Source organism: Vanellus vanellus (genome assembly GCF_965231255.1).
Source record: "Vanellus vanellus genome assembly, chromosome: 2".
Lineage (NCBI taxonomy): Eukaryota > Metazoa > Chordata > Aves > Charadriiformes > Charadriidae > Vanellus > Vanellus vanellus.
The window spans coordinates 22,728,548-22,752,421 of record NC_138906.1 but is presented as its reverse complement, the minus strand read 5'-3'; the positions used below and the strand labels follow the sequence as shown (position 1 = coordinate 22,752,421).

The following is a 23,874-nucleotide window of genomic DNA, read 5'->3' as shown; positions in this document are numbered from 1 at the left end:
CAGATGTATGTGGACTCTTGTAAGAAAAGTATCCCTCAGAGAGTAATTTTCTTTATGTCAGTTCAGAAACAGCTTATTAAACTGTATGCTGTAGCTTTTATGGGCTTCAGGAAAAAAAAAAAAAAAAACAAAACCCCCCAAAAATCCCAAACATTTGGAAAGTTAAAATTTACCTTTATTTTAAACTGTTGGTTTAGTGACAACTGTTGTTTGCTCCAATAGTGGTTAAAGGTATGATGCTGCCTCACTTGTGATGGGGCAGGATTCGGTCCTTCCTGGGACATGCTGATGTACTACGGCACATGCATGACCGCTGTTCTCAGCTGTAATCTCTGTTCTCTGTTTTTCTTGTAACTGTGAATTTATATCGAGGGCGGGCGCTGCAGTCAGCTGCAGTGGTCTTTTTCAACTAGAATGTTGCATATCTGTCGGTGAATCGTAAATGCCCTAGATAACCATGCCTTAGCATGTTATTCCCATGCCAGTTTATGAAAGGATAGAGGGTGACTCTGAAAAGCAGAATATAGAAATTCAGTGTTTTGTTTGGCTTTTGCTATATTAGGATCTAACATTTATGTGTTAAATGGTGCAGTTATTCTTTGCTTCTTTCCTCTGCTAACGTCAGAAAAATATAAGCGGTAGCTAGGGGGTTAAATCCCTGCTCAACAGGCATATTTTTGGATTTACGTTTTTTTGTGAGAGCTCCGAGCGGAGCTCAGTGCTTTGCAGCGGAGGGAAGCGCTGGGTGACAGATCGGAGCGTCCGAGGGAAACGTGGCTGGCAGCAGGCATACATGACGGGAACGAGACGCTGTACCAGCTCTCCCAGTTTCGCAGGGACCTTGCGTTTTCCAGCTGTTTACCCTTGAGATGTAAAATGGCAATTTGGCATAGGCTAACAACCTGGTGTGATGTGAGCATCTGCGTAAAAGGCTGCACATATGGAGCATGCCCAGTGATATGAACAGCCTGTTACCCCACCCCCAGCCAATCTAGGAAGAGATGAAATGAACTTTGCACTTGCAAATGTCACTGAATACATTTTGCACAGGATTTTTAAAAGGTTCTCTTATAAGCACTATTTTTAACAGCCAAATCCGCCCCCCAAAAGAGAAAGGAAAAAGCCCTAGGTATTCTTCTGTGATCAATCTCAGTTTACGATCAGTTGAAGCATCTCTCACAACATTTACCTGAAGCCTGGCTTATTTTACCTTTTTATCTCTCAAGTTGAGATTTTTGGAGATGGTGTGGATTTTTGGGTTGGTTTTTTTTTTGGATTTTTCTTTTTTTTTAATGGCACGAGAAAATTTGAGGATTTAATTGCAGTAAAATACTTGGAAACAGTGAGGTTGCAAGCTTGAAAGGCAGAAGGAAGAGAAGGAAGGCTCTCACAGCAGAGCATGGATAGGAAAGGAGCAGTGATTCTGCGGTGCTCAGTGTGCACATGTTTTATGAGATCAGTGCCGGGCGCTGCAGCTGCGGACAATAACTGAGCTGTCTGGCTAATGAAGGCCACCTGGATCAGGCTTCTGAAAAGAGCCAAAGGAGGACGTCTGAAGAATTCTGATATCTGTGTAAGCCCTATGTTTTCGTTATCGGCGTATATTATATATATTGCAGAGAGGGAGGGGAAAAAACAACAAAAAAAGACGGTGAGGAGAGGACAGTTGTTTTCATTCTGATTGAATTAGCAGAACTCTATTTTGTATGCAGGGAGATGCAGAGGGAAAGCAGAGCTGTCATTATTTATAGAGCTGTTCTGGCATTGTGGCTGCTTTCATTGTGGCGATACGGGGACATGTGTTGAGTCCAGACGGATTTTATTAGTTGGAAGTTGATTTGTGGTCATTTGCATGTTTTGCTGAGGGGCAGAGATGGATGCGAGCCATTTGCAGTTCTGATGGGGAAAGTGTGTCAGGTAAAGAGGTTGCCCTAAAATAAAAATGGATAGCCGAGGTTAAATCTGGTAGCAGCAATATTGTGTAATGGTAATTATTGATACTGAATTTGCATTTGGATTCTGAAAAGTCTGTTTCCTTGCCTATACTGTCACTGTTCAGAGTTTTGGTTTTTATGGAGCCATCCTTGGAGCTGCTGTGTGTCCTTCAGCCCTGCACTGCACCACTGCTGTAACTCTACAGAGCAACTGGCTCTGCCTGCTGAAAAGCACACAAATAAGAGCACGGGATAGTGCAGGAAATAAAACACTGGGGAAGACATCTGCACTTTTGGAAAGTCTCCAGAAGAAAACATTTACCTAGACATAATTTTTCTAAGTGACTTTCCCTTTCGGGCAGTTATTCTCTTTTCAGGGGTAGAGAAGCAAGAGAAAAGGCAAGGTGTATAACCACTTCTGCTTTTTTTTTTTTTTTAATTTTTTGAACATTGAAACAACTTGTGACATTATTTTTCCTTTTCTTGGGCAGGGTTCGGCGGACTCCTACACCAGCCGTCCATCCGATTCAGATGTATCTCTGGAAGAAGACAGGGAAGCAGTGCGGAGAGAGGCAGAGCGACAGGCCCAGGCACAGCTGGAAAAAGCAAAGGTAAGGTGTTATTTCGTGTCACAGACTCATAAAATGTTCAGCTTTAAAGGATTGTCATCTCATCCATTACAACTGGTTTTAGCGTGTACAAATAGCATAAGACCTCTTATAAAGATTTTCCTGACAACAGTAGGAAATATATTTTCCAGGAAAAATCACTTAGAATCAGTCTTCCATAAAAAGCTTGCATATTTCAGAGTAATCTTATTTAAATGTGTGCATTTTTCTGTTATTGAATATACCTGTTTATTTGCAGCGTATAGGGTCAAAGCTTTGATTTCTTACTGAAGATGTTTGTGAAAGTTTGCCTGTGGATTGCTATGGCACTCAAAACTTAAAGTTCTCGAAATCAGCCCTCAAATATCCTATTCGTCTTCCTTCAGTGAAGGATCAGTCCCTACAAGTCATATGTAAACAGGGAGAATCTGTTACAAAGGTCTTTTTTGCCTGAAGACTTCACTGGCTTTCTTTACAGTTTGTGTGTCAAATGACCCTGTGAGCAATATGCTCTGGGGCTTGTTAAGATTTCTCCTTCCTAGCTCCATGCTCCTGGCAGATAGTGACAATTTAGTAAGGAAATACTAAATGAGCCTTAGATTCTTGCTGTGTGTTTGTATATTTTCCATGAGATTCATTTAGGACTCCGAGGGTTTTAGCAGTGAAATGGTATGGGCTTGTTTTTCTTTCATCCGTGCTGTATCTTTAAGTACTATTGCACCTGTAAAAATCATCTTCATCTTATTTGTTATCATTAGTTTATCGCTTCGTTCCAGTTTTTCTGTTTTGCATGCTATCTGCCAGATCTTGGTGTGTCACCGTTTTCCAAGATCTGTTTTCCTTTTCATTTCTCATATTTAAGTATTTAAATACACTGTTGAGATCTCTCCTCAGATCTACCTGATCTACGTTTCTCTCTCACTCTCTCTCCGACTCCCCTCCTCCATTTTGCCTTCTTTTTTATTTCCCTATCTCCCTTCCATCTCCCATTCTGTTTCCTTTGCCGCTGCCAGCTTTGCCTCTGCCCATTTTCGCCACCTGTTTTACAAGGGTTCTTCAGAAATTCAGGAGTCCACATCGTTGACCTGTGCACCTGATGGTATGGCGGGGGCCAGCTCCATAAATAATACAGTACTATAATGCACAAGCAGACAGCTTCATCAGGCCAGACAACGTGAACAGGGGAGCCAAAGATACATATGTATATTTTTTTAAAATGTAATTGTTGACTGGTACTTAACAGGAGCTCCTAAAGCAGCTTTTTAATGAGATGCTGGAACTTGCCAAGAGATCCTGAACATCTCTTTGAAGTCAGGTCCTGCTGTCCTGGCATCAGTATAGCAGAAACTCGGCAGAAGCAGCCCCCTTCTTCTCTTCCACCTCATATCTTAGAGACGTTGCTGATTGTAATCAGGAGTTCCAGAGTTATCGGGGTTGCTTTTTGCTACTTTGAGATTTCTGTGCTCCTAGAAGAGATGCTAAAGGCTGCCCTGAAATTCAGGTGAAGTGCTGAATTTGATCAGTAAATGCACAATCGTTAAAAGAAGAGTTGAAGTAATGATATCTTTCAGACTACTCAGGGTAGCAGTACAGCCCTTACTGCTGAACTGGTGCATCTCTTAGCGATGAGTAAATCTATGCGAGTGTTGCTATGGGAATTTGGCTTACTGATGCTGGCTTGAATGCACGGACAGCCCTTATGTAATATTCATGACCTCTAGCACAGCTGCCATTGTAGTTTGTAGAGGAAACCGCAAGCAGACCCTGACTTTTTAAAACTGTATTTCTATACATCAAAGCAATGTTCTCGCTCCAGCTGGCATGAGATATAGTCTCTAGGTCTGACACCGTCTGAAACTGTAAGACAACTTGTGAACAGTCAAAGTAGCAAAGGCACTGCCAAAATCAACCTGCTATAACAATGGGTAATTCCAGTCATATAGAAAACACAAAATGAATTATTTAAATCATTTGCGCTTTAAAATGGATGAAAGCTGGAACTACATTAGCAGTTTTGTTTCTCGAGTCAAATGTTAAAAATCATTCCAGGCTGTAATGTATGGAGATCATTTTATGTAGAGGCTAAAACAGTGTAATATCTAGTCTAGTGTAATATTTAACTTAATATTAAATAAAATATCATATGCATTTGTTGCTTACGTTTGAATTACATGTTTTAAAAGACGTAAATTAAGCCGAACCCAGCAGATCTAAAATATGACAGGGCGTGCTTTGCTGCCTTTATTGATGATTGAGTCCTTCACCTCCCCGACACACGGTGAGATGAATGAAGCGGTCAGTTCTGTTGGTACCGCCTGGCTCCCGTGTGCCTCCAGCCCTGTTTCCCACAGGCAGCAGGTTTTGCTGCCTGCTCACCACGGCTGCCGCTGCCTTTGCCTTCGCTTTTGCCTTTGCCTTCGCCTTCGCCTTCGCCCTCACCGGCTATCAGGCAGGGCCAAGTGACGCAGCTGCTTTAACTTTTCGCCTTTTAATATTGCGAGTGGAAGTGTTGATCCTAAATAAAGTCATTACAATTGTATTTGTCACAGGAATTAGAAGAGGATGACATACATGAATAATGCAGCAGCGGAGGGAAAATGATAGAGAATTAAGGGTAGATTAAAAAAAAAACTGTTGAACTGTGTCACGCACTTATTGAAAACAGTTTAATGAGATCCATTTTCCTTCCTTACAGCTAGGGAAAACACCTTAAACTGAAGAGAAAAATATAGTAATAAAGCACACAATGGCAAATTATTAGGAGGATTTTATTTATTTATTTATTTTTAATTTGGATTTGTATGGATTCTAAGTGTTTGTGTAACATGAAGCCAGAATATAATACACATATCTGATATGTATCCAAGCAGGGAAAATCAAAACAAAAAAGCTTGTAAGGAAATACACATATTTATTTATTCCAGACAAGCATTGCTTCTCTGGAAAATGGTTAAGCATAGTTTGCTGACTCACTTTGGCATGTGACTTTCTGTAAGGCAGGTGGGGCCACGGGCGCGTATTCCGAGTTGTCCAGGGACGGAAAATTAAGAGGCAACTGATGAGGCTACCTGCAGGCCAGCAGCTAATCCCGAGGGAAACAGATCCTCAGATGAAGCTGTTAGGCTCGAAGCTGAGATGAAATGTTCTTGGTTAGAGCAGTTTAGCAAGGCAAATGCAGAAAGGTTGGGGGTTGTTTTCCTTTTTTTTAAATAGAAAAACAAAATATTTAAGGCATTGAGGATTTCCTTGGTATCCTCCTCACAGTCCATAGCATGTGGCTGTCTCTAGGATAAAGAGGACCTGTGTCGTGGCTGAGTAGGGCATGCTAGCCGTGCCCAAATCTAAGGGCTTATACTGATATTTTGCTGAATTTCCTGTTTCCATAAAAACATGAATCTTAAGTACTCGCAAGCCAGAAAACAAATAAGAAGCCTGATGACATTAATTGCTTTTAGTGTTAATGTTTTTAAAATTGTCTTTTCTACAGAAAAAAGCTTTTTAGTTTTGAAGCGTGAGGATTAAAAATAAATGATAATAAGTAAAGATATTTTTCTGTCCATTCCTTGCAAGTATTCAATTAATTGTCCCTTAAAATATTGCACTGAGTGAGAGGGATGAGATCAAAGGAAGACTGTGAGGTACAAGCATTAGTAAGACCTTTAAATTCAGTACGAAGGGAGCTAAAGTTTTTACCTAAGAAAGAGGACTTCAATAATCATTTTTGGCCCTCTCCAACGCTCGTAAAATCAATTCAAATATTCCACTGATTTATTTTGCCTCAAGCACATCATATGTTATGAACTAGTTATTGACTAAAATACAATTAGTCAGGAGGTCTGAAAACCTCCTTCCTCTCTTCTGCAAGAGTAACTTCTTTTTCTCTTCAGTCTCTTCAAATTTTTCGATTTTGCCTCTTTTTCTCCCATGGCTTTAGAGCTCCTTATGCAGAAACAATTTTCAAAGGAGATCTATAGAATATTTTCAGCATTTTGGAAAATGAAATATTTTTTGCAGTTATTTCTAATACATTGGGTATTGAAAGTGCCAGTGAGTAATCCAGGTTCTGCTTCTCATCTGGGACTAAGGGGCAGCTCTATACTCTTGTTTCTCTTTTAAGGATTGTTCTCAACATCTTTCAGTCCTGCAACTTTCTTAAATGATTGTGGCCTTTTGGAAGTCAGTAATTGTGTCCATAATAGGCAATCTCAGTTCCTCTCAGCTCCGCTCTGTTTGCGCTCCACTTAATGCTCTACTGCTAGCATCCTTTTAGGAGTTTGTTAAAGCTTGAAATATCCATAGTCCTAGTTTAAAATGCCATTTAAAACATTTTTACATTAGAGTGGTGAACCACTGAAATTTTGATACTGGACATCCCGTTGCTGGCTCTTAGGCAATAATACAAGCTGTCGTGTTTTGCTTTCTTGATGCGTGCTGTAGTAGTGGCGATGGCTTGTAACTGTGAGTAACAACGCAATCTCTTAGGTGTAACGCATTGCCTCCGTGCATGGGTTGAGGACCACAGCTTTGAAACCTGTAGCGGACTGGGATAATGCCTACGTATCCCTGCAAGGCTGAAGGCATGAAAAAGGTTGTCAGATGTAATTATCCAGTGCAGTGTGCCAAGACTAGTTATTTAAGTATTTATTCACTCTCAGACAGGTTTCACAGCCTCCGAGTGACCCCATGCTGCTAGCAGGCAGCTGCAAAGCTAGTTAAGGTATGTCTACTTAAGCTGCGGTAGCATTTTTGACAGACCAGAAGCGCTCATCACCTCGATGTGTGTCCTTACACTATGTCAGCTTGTTCCATTGTGGGGACCCTTTCTATTTTCTGTCAATTACGAGAACATTGTGGTGCTGAACAGCCGTAGCAGCACAGGGTATACCTTGTGTTAGCTGTTGTGTATGGTAATATGTTTTTCATTGATTTCTTCTCATTTGCCCTTTTGTTTTAGAATACTTCCATTGCATGTTATCATTTAGATAGCTAATGTTGCGTGTCACAGTTGCTGGGATTATATGGGAGCTGGCACAGTGGTCTAGCTGGAAATAAATGAGTTGTTGATCCAAAAGCACAGTTGCAGATCTGGTTGTTGCTTAGCTGCAGGCGAGTTCTGCATTGCTGGATCTGCTCAAATCAGGTTACAGATACTCTTTTTCTTCATTCATTCGTTCCTGTTGCTTATTCTTAGTACTGTAATATTGGGATGTAAAGCAGCTCCCTTTATACTGCTGTCTGTGACCTATAGTTTTTCTTGTTTATATTAGTGGTCTGTTTTGTCTTTAAGTGTATACGCTTGTTTTACACTGGTGCCTGCCATTATGTTGGTTATTTCCCTGAACGGTTTATCCATTCTCACTGTTGGGCTGCATTGTTTAGGGGCTGGGAGTGTTTCTTCCAGCGGGGTCTCATGTAACCTGGACTCAAATGCTCCAGAAATAGTACCCTCTAATTAAAAAACATCTGTCATCTCCCATTCATACTGTGATTATGGAGCGATCAAGTCTGTTTCGTAAGTATCCTTTCCTCTTCTGCTTTTTGGGTGTGAGTAGGAAAAATAAGAAGGGTGGAGGGATATTCACACAGCCTAAATTTAGATACCTAACTGTAGAGAGGTCCTTTAGTATCCTGATGTTCTTCAAATAATCAGTGGAAAGAGACAAATTGTCCTCGAGGAACAGAGAGACAATAGTGAGGAAAAGGTCCTGGGGACAAGCATAGGTCTCCTGCCTGCTCTCACCTGCTGCTTTCACACGCGCCGGCTCGCTTCCTTGATGAGATAACTTCGCTCTGAATTTATTTGTATGGTTAAATTACCATAAATAAAGAGCAGCAATACAAGTGTTGCTTTTTGTAAAAGTAAATCAGTTCTTCATTAAAAGAAGCCTTGAAGAAATATTTTAACCAAAGTAAGTGTTTTAAGCCAGGTACCGCTGGGCCAGGTGGGTCAGATGCTGGTGTGGGGGTCAGCAGAGGCTGCGGAGGGTCGTGGGAGTCGTACGAGAGGATGAGAAGTGGCTTTGGGGCTGCTTGCTGTGGCCGGCGGGGAGTGAGCGTGGTTGACGGACCCTGGGAAAGGAGGAATTAAGGTACGCCTTTGCAGGCTGCTCAGGCTGGCAGAAGGGTGAGCGCTTTGGCTGACGTGAGAGGTAGATGCTGCTGGTCGCTCTAAGCAAAGTCATTTCCAGTTAAGAAATATATGACCTGGCTCATTAACTTTCTTGACATTTATAGGGTCTGATTTACTTTTGCCAACATCGGAGGTGGTACGCTGTAATCCAGAACTTCACTTTTCTCAGCAGCTTGTCCAGCTATCTGAATGCCATGGTTTTTTTAAGCCATTAACATATGTCTTTTTACTTAAAAGAGAATACGGATTCAAACAGAGGGGGAAGTGGGATTTCAGGGCACAGACCATTGTTAAAAGTAGCTAAAATGTTTGGAATCACCTTAAGGTAAATGCTGAGCTTTTTTCATCTCTAATATCTATTTTGGGGATAATTTACATAATTTTATCTTTTCTACTCTAAGTGATTGATGTATATTTCCCATTTCAATTCCAGCTTACTTTAAAATCTGGCTGGAGATTTTTGGAGGCGTCATCTTTTTAAAAATCTTTTTATTTTTCTAAAGTTAAACATGTACTTAAAATGTTTTCAAGGTAGGCATTACTGATGCGGGTTTATACAAACATTAGGGTCTTAGTTATTCTTGAGTTCAGTAAAATACAGGATTTTAAATGTCTGTGGATCTGGATCTGTGTTTACATCTGTGTGTGCTTATACATACATGCATGCATTGTATATATCCATATACACATCATTGCGTATGTATGGATATACATTTGTGTATATGCATGTATTGGATAACTAGTACTGATGACTTGAACTGGCTATTTATGTTCCACAGTTGGTAAATTCCTGTTGGAAAGCGTTTATTTTGTACGCAGGGAGAACTGTTGTACCAAAGGGTTAACTCTTGAGGAAAAAGGTTTTATCAGAGAACAAAGTTATCCTGTGACCAGAGCTGGTAGTGGACTGCTGTGGGCTTTTTGGAAGCAGGAATGAGATGGAGTAGACTTCAGTGCAGGCAGCAGTAGCTCACCTTGGAGAGGTGCCCCAGCCAACGCTGACCCATGTGGTGCGGTGCAGCGGCTTGGACAAAGACTAGTTTGGACAACAAAAGCATTATGCTTTCTGCTGTTGTACCAAAGTGGCTGTTTTCCAACCAGTTCAGAAACTAACCTGTTTTCTGTTAGAGTGGACACCAGCCAGGTGTCCGCTATTATGCAGGGAGGTACTTGTCATCTACAATGAAAACAAACCCTCAGACACAGTTCTTGAGTCCTTGGCAAAGATTTGAATCCCCTCCCTCCTCACTAACCCGCTCTCCCAAAGAACAGGAAGGAAGAAAAAAAGGAAAAATGAGGTATCTGTAGTTTTGATTTTATACTTAATCAGAAAAAAAAGTAACGGAAGGAAGCTTCAAAAATAATCTGTTTTTTTCTTCATAATTACAACTTGCTTTATAAGATTACATGCAAGATGCCAATGAGTTCCAACTATAGGTATCAGTAGAGTGCTTTGGTACAAAATTAGACTGATGTGAGATGCCAATTCAAAAGTGTTTCCTTTGGAAAATTTAATATTAGTTACATAAACTAGTGACTGGTTGTATAAAACTTAAGAAAAATCAGTAGGAGCCCAAAGTAAACCTGTGATACCTGGGAGGAAGATACTCTGTGTTCCCAGGTTAGGAACATTTTCGGTACAAAACTCAGCCTGAACTACGAAGAGTGTCTGGATTCTGCATAATTCATAGTATGAGAGAAATTAATTAAAAATGAAGATTCAGAGAGGCCCCCACTGATGCTTTTCTGGTTGTGTTCCTGCCATCTTTTCATCTATATTCTGCGTATAGGCGGTGCACGTCCTAGAGCAAAAAACGTAGCATGAGTTTCCCCTAACATTCACCTGTGGAGCCTACAGAAACCTCTGAACATCCCCTCTGTACATTTAACCTCCAGTTCTGCATCGACATTTTCCTCCAGCATTTCATAGTCACCTGGGTTGTATTCCCAAGCTCAACATGATACAGAATATGCAATGCATAAACTCTCTGTTTCATACCTTTAAAATAATCAATCCTGAGATAAAGTGTATATGCTGAGATACATTTTAGGCTGCCACAAAATATCAGAGAGTGTTAGGTTAATGATTAGACTAGATGATCTTACAGGTCTTTTCCAATCTAGGAGATTCTGTGATTCTGTGTGATTAAACAGACATTTATCCTTTGTGAAAGTAAGGATAACCATTTACCTTTCTCCCTCCATTTTTGTGATGTAAATGTCACCAATGGGTTTTAGTCATACAACTTTTACAACTACCCAGTTTTATTTTTACTTCCTTGATTGAACGGTTTCAGCTCTAACAGCAAGTAAGGAAGCAATCAAATACTTTTATTGGGTCTGATATGAAATCTTAACATGTAAGTTTCAGGTGTCATTCTCTAGGTTTAGATGAGATAGTACCCTCTGAAATACTACTACTTGCAGTTTTTTCTTAAAAAACCCTTCTCCTCCTTGCTAAATAGATAAAGAGGATGATGGTTTCATTCAGAATTTTTTATTTGAAACCAAGTTTATTGGTAGCAAGGCACATGCAAATGGTACCTACGTTTTAAAAAGTGGTAACAATGTCAAGCAATGCAGCTGTGCAGCCAATTCAGATTAATACTGCTGGAGAGAATCCAAGGGTTTCTCCCATTTTCTTTTACCTTACTATCTCCAGCTTTGCTTTACTTAATATCCTCCCTGTCCTTATTTAGGTAATTTTAGCATACTGTAATTGTTTTATTACTTTTTTGTTTATTCTTTTGGTTACCTCCAATAACTGGCATTAAAATATGAACCTCTCATTTGATTATTCTTAGAAGTGAGACTCCCTTCTTGCTTGTTGGAATGTTTGGTGAAATAAAATTTTCCCCACTTTTTGACTCTTACAAAATGATCTTTCTGTGCTAACAGCTTAACTCACCTTGGCTTAAAAGTGTTAAAATTTGTACTTTTTTGTTCTTGGAAAAGTATGATAGTACATTGACAGTAAAATAAAATATTTAAGACAAATATATTACTAAAATACATATCAACAAGACTGTCCTATATTCTCATTTTGGGATACGTATCAGGTAGATACCTATTTTCAGGGTGATTTGTTGTTTATTATATCTAGAATCCAAAATCCAATTCGAAAACTGGTGCCGTATTTTCAGTATTTTTGAACAGATCTGCATTTGTCAGGTATGGCAAGCAGGGATGCACCCCATGGTTTAGGTTTTTATTGTGCAAGTATACTTGCATTATTGATCTGCAAGCCATCCTTTTTCAGTGACTGGAGGAAAAGCGAAGGGAAAAATATCTTGAAAGGGAAGATGAAGGATCAAACTGCAGCTGCTTTGATTATTTTGACTGGAGATGTCAGATTGTTGAAGTGAGAGAAAAGATGCGCCTGCTGCTTTTTGACTCCATCCATTCTGCCAATTATTTGAAAATTGAGTTTTAAAAAGTTGTTGGATTCTAATATTTCACTTGTGGTAAAATAGATGAACACAATGCACTTGGGGTTACTGTAACTCCCCATCACCTCTGTCTGTCATGAGAGAAATAATTCCTGGCTGAAATAAAAATGAGAAGAAACGCGGAGTACCTGCCGTCTTGTGAATCAGCTGCGCAGATTGCTTTTAATAATCAGCAGTAATAAATGGCAGTAATTGGAGGGGCAAATGTATTTCTGACTTTTAGTAGCAGTCAAATTACAGCTGAAAGTATCCTTCCCAGAGGAGCTGTAAGGGAACTTACTACATTCATCCCCTCTTTTTCATTATTTTGACCCTTTATTCCCTTTTTGCAGTGAGGCACGTGACTCACCCACGAAGTACCAATTTCCTTGCCTTCTCCCCTGGTGGTTCCTGGTAGTTTAATCCAGCTGAGACGTAACACAGAGCCACCATGGAAGTGCTCTACTGTATTGCTCGTTATTTTCTGCCTTTATAGTAGCCCCGGCGTGTTCAGCGAACCTGTTCTGGCAGCGGCTGAGCGTGGACCTGCCTTCTCTCGCTGCCTCTCCTGGCCCTTGAGCTGTCTGCTGCAGGCACAGGGATGTGACATTCAGGTCCCTGACAGGGAGGTGAGGAAGAGGAGTGTTTGCAGTGCCTGTCCCCACTCAGCTGGCGGTGACCTGGGGACCCAGATAACTCCAGCAGCTTGTGGCAAAGGAGATGAGCGCTTCCCTCTCCTGAGGTTAAAGCTGTAGAGCTGTCCTGGTGTAGATGTGTTGCCCCTAAATAAGGGTTCTTCACCCGCTGTGTGAGAGCCAATCAACACACCGAGTCGAGATGCTTGTTTTTATTTCAATTCTGCAGAATTGGGCGCCGCCACACATTTCTGACCGCCCGATATTTATAATGATAAAATACAGCTGATTGGTTAATAATGATCCACTCACCGCTCCTAACTATACACGTGCATCTAAGCTCATGTTTAAAACATTTCGGGAGGTTACCTGATTAGCATGCTTGTCATTCACAAAGGGGTGTGTATTTTAGCATTACAATTACCCAAGCTTAGTTTGGGATGCACTCGTGGCTTGACTTCAGTCCAGAAGTTACATTTTTTGCTACCTTATGTCTAAGTCAGCAACTGCAAAAGAACATGCAAAACAAGTTGTTTCATTTCACAGCCTAGTCAAGGTTAGGTACCTTCCGTGAGGTCTCAACCATGTCCCAGCCTAAACTTCTTGATAAACTTTTAACTTTTTTCTTTCAACATCAGATGTGCTATGTAAATGTGAACTCAAATGCAGCTGAAACCCTTACTTGCTCCTCAGAAAGGGGAAGATTCCTTACTCCTACTCTTAAACTCTTTTCAGCATAAAATCACCAGATTAAATCACCCAGCGTGTAACTGTATCCTGGCTGTTGGCCTTCCGGAGCAAGAGCTCATCTTGGCGTTAGGCTCAATGCTGGGTAAAGTCTCCAAGGAAAGCTCTCAAACCAAGAGTTTCTTTCGAAAGCCTGGGATTGAGGTATAAGCTGGAGAATGAGGGGAGGACAGGGGACAGTAAATGGGTGAAAATAATTTTGGAAAGAAGCAGACATAATGTGGATTGATTGGCACAGCCTTGTTCTGTGATTCAGCTTGAAGATCTGGTGGGAAAGAGGAGATATGGGGAGTTGAATGTTGACATTCTTGAGCAGTGTCCAGGTTTGGAAGACTCAACTTTTACTTCTCATTCTCAAACTTGACTGTCTTTCTCTCACACCTTTTGATCGTGCTGCATCTCTCTGGCAATGTAGTTTCATGGCAGTGGCTTTGGCTCCAAAGCATTAGTTTTAAGAATCCATCTGCAGCTGCTCAGTTCGTTTATTTTGGTAGGGTTATTTCTAAGCTAGGTCGGGTAACCACAGCGAAAGTGGTGCAGCCTCATAGGCAGAAGTGTGCTGTGGCAAGGGGACATGGATGGAGACAGAGCTCTGTACCAGAAGATTGAAAAAGTTGGATCCTGCACTTAACCTACCGCTGATCCCAGTTTCTGATACAGCAGCTCATGCTGTTGGTTGTTCATCAGTCACAAGTGAATTTGATTGCTCTTTAGGACTTTCCTTCAGAAGCTGTTTGATGTGCACAGGGACACGTCTACACTCTTGTTACTTAGGAAAAGGAGTAAGACCTAAAAGGGCATAAAGCAATGTATCTGCTTCACTCTGGCATGAATTTAGAGATCTTATTTTTGTCTCAAAAATTATATGTTTCAATATTTCTTCCTGAATGCCCCTGGCAAATCCAGGCTAGAAAGTTTTGCCTGGTGCAACCTGGTGGATGGTTGTGTTCCCACAGTCAGTAGTAAACTTGCATTTTCTCTTTAAACTTCAGTGTTTGTTGCAACAGTTTTCCTGTGTCCCTGAGCTCTCTGCCATTACTTCAGGACTGGTGCACACTCAGGCAGGAATGAAGACGAGCATAATTCAACAGCTGGAACATATAATATTGATACCATCCTGCATGCATCTTTCATGTCATCACAAAGACTTTTTTTGATACCCTTTTCTGTGTTTTATTCATCACTGGGTTCTTGAAACTATGATAATTAATTCTAACCACTGTGAATGTCTGTCCTTCTACATGACTTCCCATGGATTCTCTCTGTATGTTTTAATCCTGACTTGAAGCTCTCACCACAGTGGTCTTTTGTCATAAAAAAGACACACTACGTGTAATAAACCATGCCCACTAAAGCAAACTCCTGTATGAGAGCCTGGAATTGCAGAGATGAAAGGCTACTAAATATGCCATAACTGTATCTTATTCTCAAGTGTTTGTATGAAAATAAAATTCATAATATGTGTGTTAATAGTAAAAATTTTATTAATTGTGAACACAGAGACACGTCTCTTTATGAAAAGCAATAAACAATTAATGCCTTACTGATATTGTCAAGTTTCTTGCATATGTATGCAAACCAAAATAACTCCAAGTCCTAAATCCATTTCTTTGAGATGTTGCAGAAAGCACATGGTTATCTTGTGAGATGGTTCATTTAGGTCCTCATATAGAGTATTCAATGGCAGTACTGCTGTGTTACTGTCTGTTCAGATTCTGTTTATCCATATAATTATAGCATCAAGCTCTAAACGTTATTAAAAAATACTATGTCATTTCTTCTCAAAAGCTCTGAAACAGAAGTCTTAATTTTCACTGCCAAACTAATTTCTTTTCAGAAATTTCTATAAACCGCAGCTAACTCAAGAACTTCCACGTCAAAACCCACAAACTACCTTTTCCCCCTGTTGAAATCAGTGGTTTTGTTTTGAATGTTTTAAGTAGTAGTAAAAGAAATCAAGTGAGAAAGTACACATAAGGATTTATGTGGCATTAATGCAGCTGGAGAAAAGTTCATGTACTGATTGCTCTTCCGATTCAGGGCTAAGAAATATCTTAAGCATTTATGAGAAATACAGGAGATCTAGGTTGGACACCATTTCTCTTAATTTATAACAAGCGATTAAATTTGTTTCTCTTGCTCCAGGACTTTTTTTCAGTCTTCTCATGAAGCCATTCTGCATGGATAAAATAGAATGTTATCTATTGAATATGTTGTTAGAAACAAGTTGTCTACTTTGAATGTCCTGACCTTTTTTCCTTCTTTAACTTGTTTAACACATTTTCTAACAAGCTGAAAGTTTAGGTGGAGATGAAAGGGGAAGGAGGTCTTATCAAATTACTGTAATCTGTTGATGCTCTTTTTTCAGTGGAAGAACTTTGAATGGAAATAGCAGATAATGTCTTATAACATCTTGGGGCAGTTCAAAACGTACTGTTTGAATTTAACTAGTAAGTTAAGCAGCTACTCAAGGTCTAAGACCCCAAATTTACCTTGTTCAAAGAATGTAAATTTATTTGAGCAGTCTGGTCACGCATATTCATTTCAAGAGAGTCAAAATGTGGTTTTTGTAGAATTTTGTCACTTATTGCAGAATTCTGAAACTTAAAAATGTTTTGTTTTGTTTTGGTTTTTTTACTTCTCATTATTGTAGTCGATTTTTGCTCAAATAAAGAGGCTTTAAGTTATCTTTTATTAGCATCTTCAGTACAGTCAGTATTCCTTGTGACTTATGTTCTTCACATTGTATATAAGGTTTGAGATCTTTAGTAAACTATGAGCTTTTTAATACCTAAAAGGAAGAGAAACTGTTGAAGACCCAGCAAATTAAGTGCATGGTTTCTTTTAGCAGCTACACAGTAGCTGCTGTATGTTGCTTTAATTATATTAAGGAGAGAAACAGCTTTAGCAAATGCTGGGCCCTATGTGAAATCAGCATCAAATATGCACAGGAGAGAAACCTTTTGCAGAGGTGGGGGACGCACATGTTCTTGCATAACACTTTCAAATTTAGCAGTGAGTTGAATAACACCCAGCAATTCCATGTGTGGAGAGTAAGGCTTCTCTAATTAGCTGTAAAAAGCCAAATGATGGGTACTAAACACTGTTATTGCAGTAAGCGTCTCTGCTACAATGCATCGATCAGTCTTATCATATTAAAGAGACTTCTGGTGTGGTGGTCAGTGGAGGTTCAGGGGGTCCCAAAGCTCTGTTGAAGCTCAGATTATTTCTGCATTTCTGTGGCTAACTCACAGCCCTTTGAATAGCAGCTGTCTCCAGTCAGACTGAAACATATACTGATTTGGGGTGACCTTCAGTAAAAAGAGAGGATAATAAAAATAGAAAAAGTAGTTAAAATAATTATAGTAAACCAGCCACTGCCTCTGTTACATCTCTGTTGCATAAAATGCACTTGTAATGGAAGGTATTACCACTTGTGCCTTTCTCGTCCTTTGCAAAAAATTTCTTTACATGTTTGCTCTGTTTAAGTTTTTCAGAGCAAGTAGACCTGTTCGTATGACTGTAAGTTTCAAGTATATTGTATGATAGTTTTTGTTGTGTTGTATCTGGTGTCTTCCAATGCCAAATTCTTATTTGAGATTGTCTGTAGTGTATCAAATACTTTTGGTTCACTGCACATTGTCCAAGGCACTGTGTGTTTACAGAAGGTTTTTTTCATTTTGGAAGGGAACAAAGGGGATAAAATCTCACAAATCTTCATTGAACGTTTCATAGATGTCTCTAATCTTTTTCTCATCTTTTGTTCACTTCTGAGTCCCAACACACGCTTCCTCAGTGTCTCCCCCCAGGATGACCAACAGGAGCTTTAACACCAGATTCTTCTCAAGGCTACTTTTAAAGATGGAAAAGATTTAAACTGGTTCCACTCCCTGACCGGCGGCTCAAAGATTTACCAGCTTGCTGAAAGCCAACTCAGACCGGCATGCAAAAAGCCAACCCATGGCCAGTGGATGATAATTGGACCCACGCTGACACTATCTTGCTTCCAGCCAGCTGTTGGTTTGAGAGCTAGTTTCAGCCCCAATAAAGGGAGAATTCCTTGGATGAACTTCATTACAAAGCAAATCTAATAGATCTATTTAGTAACACATACGTCATGTTTAAATTATTATTTCATCTCAGAGTCAAATTCAGAGGAATAGGAGAAGTATATTTTAGTGTCATTCTAGAACTTAAAAGAAAAAAAATCTGTCACATATTAAATGGGTCCTAAATCACTCCTTCTTTCCCTGAAGTTGTGAGGTGGTAGGCTGCATATGCAGAGAACCAGTTTTGAGTAACATATTTTGTTTACTGTTGAATGTTTAAATTGTAATATGAGTTCTGTATTCAAGCCTGGGCTTAGTCATTATATTTAGTCTAGTTAAAGTAGAAGTTAGCAGATAGGCTTCTGCAATTTTTTAAAATTACTCTGATCAGTTTAGAACGTCTATTAAAGCAGGCACTTATTACATGTATAATGTATGTATGCAAATAATAGATACAGGTGAAGAAATGAGCCTGCCCTGACTGTGAAAGAAGTTTGTTTTTTTGTTAGCAGACTGCAACAAATTTCTGCACGTTAAATAGCGAAAGAAGTTCTATCAACTTTAAGTCAAAATGTAGTCCTTGAAGCAAAGTGCTTTTATCCCACATTTACTTTAAAAAAGCACAACCAAATAAAGCATACGTTTGAAAACCAAACATATTCCAAATATATTGTATTTAAACATGTTTATAAGCAGAATTAATTCGCAGTTATTTTAGTTTTTTATTGGACTGCACGAACCAGTTAACACTGCAAACTTTACACAGTATTTTCTATTGATGAATGCTGCTGTCCTGCCTTCTTGCTGGAAAAGCGTTTATGTGACTGTTGGTCTGGTTCAGTTGCTGGGGTCTTTCCTAACTGCCTTCACTCACGGGTTTGCCAATTGGTCAGCAAGTCGGGTAAAATTTACAATGAATGTATTAAGTTGCCTTGAGACAGAGCAGGAGCTTTTTGCCAGCAGTGAGAAAAGGGATCATCCAATACATGAATTCTTTCCAAATGCACGCTTGAATGATTTCATTAGAGTTTTTTTGATGGTTTTTTATATTCTCAACGTAAATTGAGCATTTAACCTATTCCATTTGCGTTTCTGTAAGTCATCAACATTTTCTCTAAATTCAGAATGTCTTTTGTCCAAAGGCTGTTTTTAACCTGTAAAAAGTAGTTGTACTTAATATATGGCTCATATTTCAAAAAGATGGACACATATCTCCAGAGTTAAAATTGTGTGTCTGTATATATGTAAACATAGATTATTTTTAAGAATCAAGTCTTAAATCTTTTAAAAGTGGCCACTCATGTTTCAACTAGCAGATTGTCAAATCACACCTGTGTGATGTCCTGCATGAAAAAGTAGCTGACTTCATGTAAAATAAACGACAAGTTCCATTTTATAGCGTAAGAGAAAAACAGACTGTAAATGTAGTCAGTAAATATCTCAGCTATAACACAACCTTTTTCACTTGTCTGGATTCCCTCTCAAGGCATGAACCTTTTTTTCCCCATCTCCAAGATGGCTCTAATCTTGATTCAGTGCCGGATTCTCTGGATATAGTAAATATTTCCCTGGTGTTTCATAATGTTTTATAGATCACAATTAGGAGCTACTTCCATATCTTTATAAAACATGTACTCACCTGTATTTTAGGACACAGACTTTTGTTTGATGTATAATCTGTTGAAATAGACAAAAAAAAGTACCTGATTTGATTTAGTCAAGACACGTGTAAGGCTCTGGGCACTGTGTGCTGCCCAAACATGAAGTCAATGAAGCAGCATTTTGGGCTCGGGCTTTGTAATGACTACTGCTTCTTTCTTCCTCTTGTTTTTTCCCCTGTTCACATTTTTTTAAAGTAGGTTCTTTTTTACAGCTTCCTTCACTACCTATATCTCTCTGGCTATATGCTACTCCTTCCTTAGCATGCATTGCTTGCTGCTGCTGAACAGCTAACAAAAGTATATGTTATAATCTTTGATTTCGTGTTCCATTTTTTGTAATTATCTGGAGTTTTGCTGTTTTGGTTTGGGTTTTTTGGTGTGGTTTGTTTTGTGGTTTGGTTTTTTGTTTGTTTTGGGTTTTTGTTTCTCCAGATAAGATGTCTTAGCTAGTTTGCATGAATGATCTAGTGTAGCACAACATACGTGATCGATTCAGTGGAGACTTTTAAGTGAACTTGTCATAACTGTGGTAGAGCCAGGCTGACCAGTGCTATTAATTGCTGCCCATCTGCTGCATGAGAACTCTGCCTCCAACTCCTTAAAGACTTGTTTCTCTTGGGTTTCATTTGCAAACTTTTCATAGTTCTCTCATTCCTCACTGGTTTTAAAAATGCTGTAGTATTTTTTTCTTGTTATATTCAGTACTTTTCCATCTTTCAGCCTATAGAAATATAATCTGAAACCCATTAACTTCTTTTTGGTACCTCAGATACCATTTTCTGGTCATCCTGCATGTCTTATCTCAATCTATTATGGAAACATGGTGAGTTGTGGTGGGTTTCTTTTTTACTAGGCGTCATTTTCATGACAGAAAACTTTTTGCATGATAACATACAAGTTACCGAGCGCACACACTTGCAGCTGTTCTTCTGACAGTGAGTTGGTGATGACTTTGGTGATATTGCTTGCAGTGTAGCTTAAATTAATCTCTCGTGCTAAAGCACTGAAGCCCAAAACCATGAAAGCCCTGTGGTCCTGATTTTTGGCACCTCTTTCTCATCATGTGTTTCTCATCACTTAAAACATTGCTGATAGCGTGTTCAAAATCAGCTGTGGATGTTTCTCAAGAAGTTGGTAGCTTCTTCAAAGTTTAGAGGCTGTTAACAGATTTCTACTGGTATTATTTATTTTTATGGTTTTTGGCAGTTAATTGACTTTTTAAATAACCTTCCAATGCGTCAAACATTCTTCCTTTCCTTGAAGATGACCACTGGTCCACAGTATGAGAGTACTATTGCTATTGCTGCTTGATTCCTTTTTCATTTGCTTGTGTTCTTGCTTAAGGTAGAAACATTTCTTCCTGTCCAGTTTGTGTGTTATGATGACAAAGACTGCGAGGTATGTGCAATATTGGTTAATGCGGTAGTCTACATGTCTATTAAATGGAAAAGGACATCTCTGTAGTTGATAGCTTTTAAATGATAATGTTCTTTTGGACTGGTGAAAGACCACAGTTAAGTTTACATTTCTAATATTTTAAAGTGCAATTTACCATTACAAATAATGCCACCCCCAGCCATCTCTGTTGCATTTGCTTTCCTGTTAGTGAGTTTCCCTTGCCCTGCTTCCTTTGGTTATAGGTTTTTTAATGAGGGGGGGATATTGCTTTTTCATAGAAAAGTAGATGCAGTGATTGCAAATCTAGTAGAATGGGAGGTATTAAACTGTTCATACATCAAGCATATTTTTATAGATATCACTTTCACACACTTTTCACACTTTTCCTGGTCTCTAAATTGAAGAAACATGGATTTGACAAATGGACCACTCGGTGGATAAAGAACTGGCTGGACGGTCACACTCAAAGAATTGCGGTCAATGGCTCGATGTCCAAGTGGAGAGCAGTGACGAGTGGTGTTCCTCAGGGGTCGGTACTGGGGCCTGTAGTGTTCAACATCTTTGTCGGCAACATGGACAGAGGGGTCGGTTGCACCCTCAGCAAGTTTGCTGATGATACAAAGCTCTTTGGCAAGGTAGACACGCTGGAGGGGAGGGATGCTATCCAGAGGGACCTGGACAGGCTGGAGAGGTGGGCCCAAGCCAACCTCATGCAGTTCAACAAGGCCAAGTGCAAGGTCCTACATCTGGGTTGGGGCAATCCCAAGCACAAATACCGGCTCAGTGGGGAATGGCTGGAGAGCAGCCCTGAGGAGAAGGACCTGGGTGTGCTGATTGACGAGAAGCTCAACATGAGCCAGCAGTGTGCAATCGCAGCCCAGAAGGCCAATCGTATCCTGCGCTGCATCAGAAGAAGTGTGGCCAGCAGGTCAAAGGAAGTGATTCTGTCCCTCTACTCCACTCTTGTGAGACCCCATGGAGTACTGCATCCAGCTCTGGAGTCCTCAACATAAGAAGGACATGGACGTGCTGGAGCGCGTCCAGAGGAGAGCCACGAGGATGATCCGAGGGCTGGAGCACCTCTCCTATGAGGAGAGGCTGAAAGAGTTGGGGCTGTTCAACCTGGAGAAGAGAAGGCTCTGGGGAGATCTTATTGCAGCCTTCCAGTACCTAAGGGGGGCTCCAGGAGAGCTGGAGAAGGACTTTTTACTTGGGCATGTAGTGATAGGACGAGAGGGAATGGTTTTAAACTGGAAGAGGACAGGTTTAGATTGAACATTAGGAAGAAATTTTTCACTTTGAGGGTGGTAAGGCACTGGCACAGGTAGCCCAGAGAGGTTGTTGAGGCCCCATCCCTGGAGGTGTTCAGGGCCAGGCTGGACATGGCCTTGGGCAGCCTGCTGTAGTGGCAGGTGTCCCTGTCTACGGCAGGGGGGTTGGAAGTCTATGATCTTCAAGGTCCTTTCCAACCTAAACTATTCTGTGATTCACACAACTAAATAACAGTGCAAAACATGTTTCATGTTTTCATGTCTGATTTATAGTTGGATCACTGAGGTTGCAAAGGTACTTCCTTCACTCTAAAACATGTTCTGTAAGTTTACATAGTGGACAGCACTAGCTTGCAAATCAGGAGTGTTGAATGAATGTTGAATTTGCTGTGCTGAGGTAGAGAATTTGCAAACATTAATTTTTGAGGGATTCTGATTTTATAGCCCTCAGCGTTGTACATGGAAAGGATAAAGACAGAGATGATATTTGCCTCTTGAATTCTGGATGTGGCTCTGTCTTTATTCTAATGTTTAGGAATGTTTGGTACTTTCAAGAGCTAAAAATAGCTCTTGGCAATGTAAAACTCAACAATATTTCACCCAAAAGATTCCTTTTATTCTTTTCCTTTCCAGATTTATAAGCATGGACAGGAGAAAAAAATCCAAGGGAAAATCTGATTTATAGTCCTGCATGGGCAAAATTTGTTACAAGATTTGCCTTATTTTTATGATGTTGCTTGGTTTGAAATTTCATGAGACCAAGGAGAAGTTTAACTGCAGTGTCATACGTGCTTGGAAAAACAGCATTTCAAACTTAACTTTTAATAAAAGAAAATGGGGTATGAGTACAGCTTAAGAGACATGTAAATGGTTGGGTCTGTTCCTGCTGTATTTGCTTTACCATTGCATTTAGTAGTTTGCTCTATAGAGTATAGCTTTTCAATAATTAGCCCACATTTCTACAAATGCACGTTTCTCCCGGAAAAACATAACTGTAACCCAGTGAATTTTGGGTTTGGTTTGTTTATTGTAATGATAAAAAATGAATGCATTTGTGAGTCTTGAATCTTGAGTAAAGATATGCGAAATATGATACTGAAAAGATTTGGCTGGAAGCTCCTTGGACAGCTTCAAAACAAATAATTTGAGTTATGTGGAAAAGAACAGTGATTTGATGCTGTCCATTCATCCAGCTAAGTTTAACTAACAACATGCATTTTTTTTTTGAGGAGGCAAAATCCTTTGAGCTTTCTCTGTTATAATCTGTAGGAAATATGAGCCAAATTTTACCTTTCACTTCTAAACACCAACATGTTTTTTTTTCAGGGGGATTGACATTTTGGGAAGAGGTTGGTTGAATTATTACCAGGTTTTGACTTATATGGTCATTACAGACAAAAGGAAGCACTTTATGTGGAAAGCCAAGAATTTATTGTTAGTTTAATAAAAGAACTATTTTTATTCCAGTTTCAATACTTTAAAATTATATGCAGTCAAAGGGGTATATACACGACCTTTCTAATAGCTACACTTTTTTTTCCCCCACTGCACCGCTGGGTCCTAAGATCCATGGCAGCTGTTGGGTTTAGGGTGCGGGTGCAGTGACCCGTCGGCATCCTTTACCGGGAGGAGCACAGTGCTGATACTGGTGCTATCTTCCTCTTCTACATGGGAACCATCTTGGGTTGTTCTTATCTGTTTGCCAGCATGCTCTGGGGCTTGCGTTGGGCTGTAATGCTGCATTACAGCCAAAGGTGCTGTGTGGGGTGTGCTTTACGTGTGCTGATACTGGTTCTTTGTTCTTTTTTTACCCTTAAGACTGGTTTTACGCACAGCGCCCAAAGCTTCATTCCTTTGGTGGCCGGTTGTAGACCAATAGACAGGTTGCTTCTAGCCCTTGGGCCTCCAGTGTCATTCAGGGCCTCTGCCTTTATCCCATGCTGTATTTTCTTGTAGGGTCACAGGCAGTCCACTGTGTCTATTAGTTGCAAAAATATATTTAATAGGTGTTAC

General features: G+C 39.9%; 1 protein-coding gene across 8 annotated transcripts in view; it reads left to right on the top strand.

The window, feature by feature from the left end:
• Positions 1-23,874, top strand: part of CACNB2 (calcium voltage-gated channel auxiliary subunit beta 2) — a gene marked incomplete at its 5' end in the record, with an annotated part of 254,788 nt that overhangs the window by 164,959 nt on the left and 65,955 nt on the right. For 6 of the 8 annotated variants that reach the window (XM_082479486.1, XM_082479489.1, XM_082479484.1 and 3 more), the window contains one exon: positions 2,426-2,545. In XM_082479486.1, the coding sequence (XP_082335612.1) occupies positions 2,426-2,545 (120 nt within the window). Of the gene's footprint in view, positions 1-1,504; positions 1,574-2,425; positions 2,546-23,874 lie in introns of those variants that run through there. The other 2 variants (XM_082479490.1, XM_082479485.1) reach the window with 1 other exon arrangement.